Genomic DNA, 7,622 nt, shown 5'->3' on the forward strand with positions numbered 1-7,622 from the left:
TTTTTTTTATTATTATTTTTTTTAATATAGGTGGATTTTTTTTTTTTACTCTATTAAGTGCTTTATTATAGGTAAGAACACTTAAATTAATAAAAACAAATAAAATAATAAATACATAAATAAATAAAAACTTCCAGCGTCGTACGTCTTTGACACATCACGTCCTGACTTTTAATTTGGTAAATTTCGGTGTATCCTGTGCGCACGCTCAGTCCAGCCCTCAAACCGGAAGTGACGTGAAAATGGCGTCCTCCGCAGCCCGGCTACCGACACGCTGGATAGTCGTATCCGCTTCTTCTGGACACCGCAGCGGCCGTTTCTTCCTCGCCTCCGCCAGACATGCTGGGGGGTTTCCGGGCACGGTGTCGCGGAGGCACCGCGGAGGGACTGCGGCCGGCGTGGGCGCCTGGAGACACGGGAGTGTCGTGACATTGAGAGGAGGAGGAGTGACAGGTTAGCAAGCTAATAGTGTTAGCAAGCTAATAGCGTTAGCACAACACAGCAAGTTGTTATTTACCTGGTCTGTACTGTCACTGTCACTTTTCTGTCACAACGCCGTCAGTTTGTTTGTATGTTCAGAGGCTCTTTGGTGCAAGTTAGGAGACATTTATTAACATTTATTACAGTATAGCTGCTCTGAGCCTGGAACAAAACAATGATGTAACTGTAGCTGTCAGTGTTAGCAGCAGTGTTGCATCAGTGTTAGCCTGGTAGCAGCTAGCAGCATAAATTGTACTAGTACTAGTTACAGAAATGAATGTTGTTAATGTGGAATATCAAAGTAAAAAGGAGAAATTAAAAAGAGACATATTAAAGTAAAGGGCAGAAGTATACAGGTTAACCAATTAGATTCTTAATCCGAACCCCTCAAAAAGGTCATGTAAAACGATAACATATATCTTTCATGATGGTCCATTAAATGCCTTTGTATGCGTTTTAAAGAAGTCAATGTCTAGTTTAACAACAGTCCATTTGTTAAAGGTGCATTATGTAATAAATCTGAAGCAACTGGCCATAAAATCCTCCTTATATGTCACAGAGACTCAGGAATAATGTTCATATAACAAACTGAACTCACCAACAACAACAGTACAGACAAAATATTTGCATTAAAATTACCTGTCTACCAATCATTGCAGTCAGTAGAGTCTCAGCTGCCGAGCAACCACGGGTTGCCAGTTAGATAGATAGATAGATAGATAGATACTTTATTCATCTCACAGAGAAATTCACCAATTTACTTCAGTTAGGTCGGTAAACGAAACCTAAAAGACCTCGGTATTTTGAATTTGAATTTTAGTAACCGTTTTTGGCCAAATTCTTACACATGGCGCCTTTAAACTACTACTAATAAATCCATTCATAAAGTCTGTATTTGACTTTTTAAAAAAATATCCTTTTCTCTACAGGAGTAAGATTTCCTCATGTCACTCCGTGCCGTTCGCTCCACACCAGCAGCAGACTGGCAAACAAGCAGGACTTCTATGACGTGTTGGGAGTGTCCCGCTCCGCCTCCCAAAAAGACATCAAAAAGGCTTACTACCAGGTGAGAGACGCATCTATGTAGTGTAATTATCCACCTTTTTTTTTTTGGTATTTTTATGGTAAATAAATAAAGCAGAAAAATGGGTGCTCAGTGAAGAAAAGTAATCTAATTTGATTATTCCTCACTCCCTGTTATTAACAGATGGCCAAAAAGTACCACCCAGATACCAACCCAGACGACCCAGAGGCCAAAGAGAAGTTTGCCAAGCTGGCCGAAGCGTACGAGGTACAAGACGAGCTAACAAGAACGTCTTCTCACGCGGTATTAAAAATGACTTGGTCACGTTTTTGGCTGTGTTTGCGTTTTAGGTGTTGAGCGATGAGCTGAAGAGGAAGCAGTATGACACGTACGGAGCGGCAGGCTTTGACCCCGGTCGAGCCGAAGCTGACCGGCAGCAGTACTACAGAACCGGGGGGACCGCCGTCGACCCGGAGGAGCTCTTCAGGAAGATCTTTGGAGAATTCACCGGAGGGCGGGGCTTTGGCGATATTAATAACATGTTTGAGCAAAGACCCGAGGTGAGCAACGCTTATAGCTTTGCACCGATATAAAACACAATATTATATTCAGAGCAATTTGAGGAAATCTCTCTTCTCTCTTTCTCTAGTATGTGATGGAGCTAACGTTTACAGAAGCAGCGAAGGGCGCAAATAAGGAGCTGAGGGTGAACATCGACGACATGTGCCCGAGGTGCGATGGAAAGGGCAACGAGCCGGGCACCAAGACGCCACTGTGTCACTACTGCAACGGCACTGGGATGGTGAGCATCGGATACACACAGAGACTCTTTTTTCTGTTACTTAAAGGTGCATTATGTAATAAATCTAAAGCAACTGACCATAAAATCCTCCTAATATGTCACAGAGACTCAGGAATAATGTTTGCATTAAAAACAATATTTTGCAGACTGCAAATCATGTTTATGTTTTGAAATCATGTTTTGGCATGTGGCGCCACCTACCGCCGTCTACCAATCATTGCAGTCAGTAGAGTTTCAGCTGCCGAGCAACCACAGGTTGCCAGTTGCGTCAGGAAACGAAACCTCAAAGACGTCGGTATTTTGAATTTGAATGTAGTAACCATTTTTGGCCACATTCTTACATATGGCACCTTTAAGGCTGTGATTCACGGATTGACCGCGCTGGTCCGCTCCCCTTCAGGAGTCGCTCAGCACCGGTCCGTTCATGATGCGCAGCACGTGCCGACGCTGCGCGGGGAAGGGCTACATCGTACAGATCCGCTGCGCTCTGTGTCGAGGTTCGGGTCAGACCAAGCGGGAGCAGAAGGTCACCGTGCCTGTACCTGCTGGTACGTTTTTTTTTTTTTTCCCTTCTTGGTGTTCAAAATACTTACAATACTTACAGTCTAAAATGAAATGATGAATCTTGTGTTGTCGTACAGGTGTGGCAGACGGTCAAGCGGTGCGCATGCCAGTGGGTACAAGAGAAATCCTCATAACGTTCAGGGTGAGTGGTTCATTTCTCCGCACTGTGACACTTTTAAATCAAAGTAGATGGCGACTGTTCAAAAGTTTGGGCTCACCTATACACTTTTTGTTGTGTTTTCCATTAAAAGTCAGACTTTTATTCATCAAAAGAGTTGCAAAATGAATAGAAAATATTGTCAAGACATTGACAACTTTAGAAATAATGATTTTTATTGTGTTTTCATCATTGCACAAGGGTTTTCTAATCATCCAATAGCCTTCTAACGCCATTAGCAAACACAATGTACCATTAGAACACTGGAAATGGGCCTCTATACACCTATGTACATATTCCATTAAAAACCAGACGTCTGCAGCTAGAATAGTCGTTAACACATTAGCAATGTATAGAGTGTATTTCTGATTCATTGAAAAAAAAGTGATTTTCCTTAAAAAATAAGGTCATTAAAAAAAATCCAAACATTTTTTTTTCTCAAATGTAATTTTTTTTCCATCAAATTTTTTTTCCTCCAATTTTCAAAATGTATTTTTTTTCCTCCAACTTTCAAAATGTATTTTTTTTTCTAAAAATTTCAAAATGTAATTTTTTTTCTAAAAATTTCAAAATGTAATTTTTTTTCTAAAAATTTCAAAATGTAATTTTTTTCTAAAAAATTCAAAATGTATTTTTTTTTCTAAAAATTTCCAAATGTAATTTTTTTCTAAAAATTTCAAAATGTAATTTTTTTCTAAAAATTTCAAAATGTAATTTTTTTCTAAAAATTTCAAAATGTAATTTTTTTCTAAAAATTTCAAAATGTAATTTTTTTCTAAACATTTCAAAATGTAATGTTTTTCCAAAAAATTCAAAATGTAATTTTTGTACATGTACATATGTACATATTCCATTAAAAACCAGACGTTTGCAGCTAGAATAGTCGTTTACCACATTAACAATGTATAGTGTGTATTTATGATTCATTTAATGTCATATTCATTGGAAAAAAAAAGTGCTTTTCCTTCAAAAAACAAGGACATTTCTAAGTGAGCCCAAACTTTTGAACGGTAGTGTATGAAACGAAGTACACTTTTGATCATTTCTGAGCACTTTTGTTGCAGTTTTACCTCCGATTTCATGTTCTTGCGTTGTTTGTTACTGCTTCCTAAAAGTGGGTCGCAACTCCATGTCTCAGGATAAAAGTGTGTCTTAAAAGTGATCAAATTCCCCAAAAAAATCTCTCGTCACAGGTCCAGATGAGCCCGCTGTTCAGACGTAACGGAGCAGACATCCACTCGGACATGTTCATCTCCATAGCTCAAGCCATCCTGGGCGGCACGGCCGTGGCGCAGGGCCTTTATCAACCCATCAGTATGGCGGTGAGACATCTGCTCGGCAAATTCTCTTTGGTACCCAAAAAAAAAAAGTTGTCAAATCTCAAGTTTGTGTGTTTATTTGTGTGTTATTTTCAGATTCCGTCCAGTTGCCAGGCGGATCAGGTGATCCGGCTTCAGGGCAAAGGCATCCGGAGGATGAACAGCCTCGGCTATGGAGATCACTACGTTTATATCAAGATAAAAGTGCCCAAGTAAGATCACTGTGATAGAGGTTTGATAGAAAAGGGTTAGCTGCGCTTCTGTGTCGACTGTGTTTGTAAATACGTCGTTCTCGCAGGACGCTGACGCGGCGGCAGCGCTCTCTTTTGCTGAGTTACGCCGAAGAGGAGACGGAGGTGCAGGGGACCGTCAACGGCGTCGCTCCTGCTGCTGCAGGTCAGGGTCAGAGTTCAAACGCCCCTTCTTTTAAACAGAGACACGAGCGCAGACGGTCATTCCGATCCTCCGAGTCGATACGTGTCCTTATTTTTGAAGGAAAAGCACTTTTTTCCCGATGAATGTAACATTAAATGAATCATAAATACACTCTATACATTGTTAATGTGGTAAAAGCTTCAAACGACTGGTTTTAATGGAATATGTACATTTCCAGTGTTCTAACGGTACATTGTGTTTGCTAATGGCGCTAGAAGGCTATTGGATGATCAGAAAACCCTTGAAAACCCTTGTGCAATGACGTTAGCACAGCTGAAAATCATTATTTCTAATCTTGTCAATGTCTTGACTATATTTTCTATTCATTTTGCAACTCTTTTGATGACTTTTAATGGAAAACACAACAAAAATTGTACATGTGACCCCAAACTTTTGAAAGGTAGTGTAATGTAGTTGAGCTGATTCTGTATTTGTGTGTCCAGCAGGGGGCAGCAGCGCGACAGGATCGGCTCAGAGGACGACCAGTTCAGATGGGAAAGAGGAAAAGCAACAGGAACAGAAGGAGGAGGAGGAGGGAGGCTTCTTTTCTAAACTAAAGAAAATGTTCAGCTGATACTACAGGTGGGAGCTTTAGTCATTTGACTTAACGGTTATTTAAAGCTGGGGTAAATCAACGTATTGTTTCCTGGCTTTGTATTACAGGTGGTAAGAAGAAGAAGAAGAAGGCAAAAGAATGAGGGAGAGATCCACAGACTGGGCCTGTGTGCTGTCATGAGTAGATGATGATGAAGGAGGAGGAGGAGGAGGAGGAGCCACGCTTGTGTTGACACGGTCGCACATCGGCGAAGTCGCAGTAAAGCTGCTTTTCCACGTAGCCGTCCTCGCCTCACCTCGCCACGGCTGGACTCTCTACATTGTTCGGGTTGGTTTTCCATCACTTCACAGCACCTCCTCAAACATAGGGCGGGGTCGTCATAGCAACGGCAGTCGTTTTGGACTTACTGAATCATTAGAACCGGTTAATTTTCAACAACAACAATTTTCTCGGTCAACATTGAACATTATAACAGATTACAAGAATCGGCGTTTTAGCTTCTTTAAGACCATGTGACTGTTCCATCGGTAAGAAGTAAGTTGATATTGATAATGTCGACTCGACGTGAGCAGCCGTATTCTTGGTTCTGTCGTGAACAGCCATATTCTTGGTTCTTTCAAAGTCTGACTCTAAACAACATCAACAAACTTATTTATTGTGTTTCGTCATTTCAGTGGAGGTGAAACTGACATGGTATTGCATTGTTTTTAACTTTTATCACTATTATTACTTGATACTGTCCGGTGTGGCGTCATCTAAATAAATAAAGTATTTAAGGTTATTTGCCTTACATGCCTTTGGCTTTTCTTTTTAATCGTCATACTAAAACTCACCAGTAGAGTGCAGTGTTGAGCCGGCGCACTGACACTCCCTCTACCTCCTGAACTTCAGTCCTGTCGGTGATATCTGTGTCCGTCCCTGTGTGGTTTTCGTCGATAAATTCACATTTTCTAGTTACTAAGTACTACTAAATTGTAATTAACCAGTATTACCCATAAAAAGTACACTTCACCTTCCTTGTGACCTAAATATCTTCCCTCTGCATTAGAATCACGTGGGTTTCATTCATGAATTTGATTTAATTTAATTTAATTGGCAGATTATAATTAACACAGTCCAGTTTTTAACCGTTTAAAATGCACTTAAAGGGCCAGTACGACCCAATAAATCGCTCTTTCGCACGTTCATTCATGAGAGTAATGTTCGGTCAGATTATACCTCTCACATTTAGCTTTATTTTGCACCGTAAAGTGCACTTACTATGTTTTTATAATGTTTTTCATACGTTTATATACTATGTTTTAATAGTATACATCATTCTGTCTCTCTTAATACTGTGTTTATAGTTTTCCATGGAGAAATAGACGAAGAAACTACTTCATTTTCCTCGTTATTCGTCTCTTATTTTGTTAAAAAGAGCTATTTGATGTAAAGAAATCATTCTTTTCTTAGTCTCCTGTGAGTGAAAATGTAAATATAAAACGTTTTTAAGTGAAAGAAAACAATAACTGTCCGGCCACAGTTTGTTCCTTGAGACTTTTTGGGGGGTTGGAAACCCATTGCGACATTTTTTAATTATTTTTTTTTATGCAAAAGTCCTAAAATCTAGAGGATGTAATAACGCAGACAATAGGCTGTAAAAACGCATTTCCTTTTTTCTTTCAACATTTTCTATCCTCCACTGAAAAGACTTTTCCACATTCAAGAAGAAGAAGAAGAAGAAGAAGAAGATGTGTCGTTTTGTGGCTGAAATAATGTTTTGGAGATCACTCATTCCCACAGCGTGGTGAGGACCCACTAATGACTTATGGGTTTGTTTGTTTTTTTCCACCAAAAATATTTTTGCTGAATTTGTAGAATCCAGAGATATAATGTGAACAAGCTGGGGGAATAAATACTACGGGTTTTAGTCACTTCCTTCATTTTATTGACTTATCTCTAAAAGAACAGTGATAGAAATGAGTCACGTATTTTATATATATACATATATATGTGTATGTATATGTGTATATATATGTATATACGCATATATATATATATATAATACAGGTTTAATATATATGTGTATATGTATGTATATACATATGTTTATGTTTTTATGTGTATATATTTTTATATATAATGTATATATATACACATATATAATACAGATTTAGTATATATGTGTGTGTATATATATATATATGTAAATACATATATACATGTATATACACATGAATAGAATAGAAACTTTACATAAACAAAACCTATGTATATGTGTGTATATATATATATAATACAGGTTT

General features: G+C 38.8%; 1 protein-coding gene across 2 annotated transcripts; it reads left to right on the forward strand.

Moving 5' to 3' along the window:
- Positions 1 to 242: 242 nt before the first annotated feature.
- Positions 243 to 6,021, forward strand: LOC310940801 (dnaJ homolog subfamily A member 3, mitochondrial-like; the record flags this gene model as incomplete). Of its 2 annotated transcripts, none has more annotated exons than XM_083905811.1 (12): positions 243 to 453; positions 1,410 to 1,546; positions 1,688 to 1,771; positions 1,855 to 2,064; positions 2,154 to 2,306; positions 2,707 to 2,854; positions 2,948 to 3,012; positions 4,221 to 4,349; positions 4,443 to 4,558; positions 4,645 to 4,742; positions 5,225 to 5,363; positions 5,445 to 6,021. In XM_083905811.1, 11 exons carry the CDS (start codon positions 243 to 245, stop codon positions 5,353 to 5,355), a joined length of 1,482 nt encoding a protein of 493 aa, XP_083761937.1. In that variant the 3' UTR covers positions 5,356 to 5,363; positions 5,445 to 6,021. The 2 variants fall into 2 exon arrangements, with proteins under 2 accessions (XP_083761937.1, XP_083761938.1); XM_083905812.1 differs by having other exon boundaries at positions 5,228 to 5,363.
- Between the last annotated feature and the right edge of the window lie 1,601 nt (positions 6,022 to 7,622).

The sequence above is a fragment of the Microchirus variegatus genome (genome assembly GCF_963457635.1).
Source record: "Microchirus variegatus genome assembly, chromosome: 19".
In the NCBI taxonomy this organism is placed as follows: Eukaryota; Metazoa; Chordata; class Actinopteri; order Pleuronectiformes; family Soleidae; genus Microchirus; species Microchirus variegatus.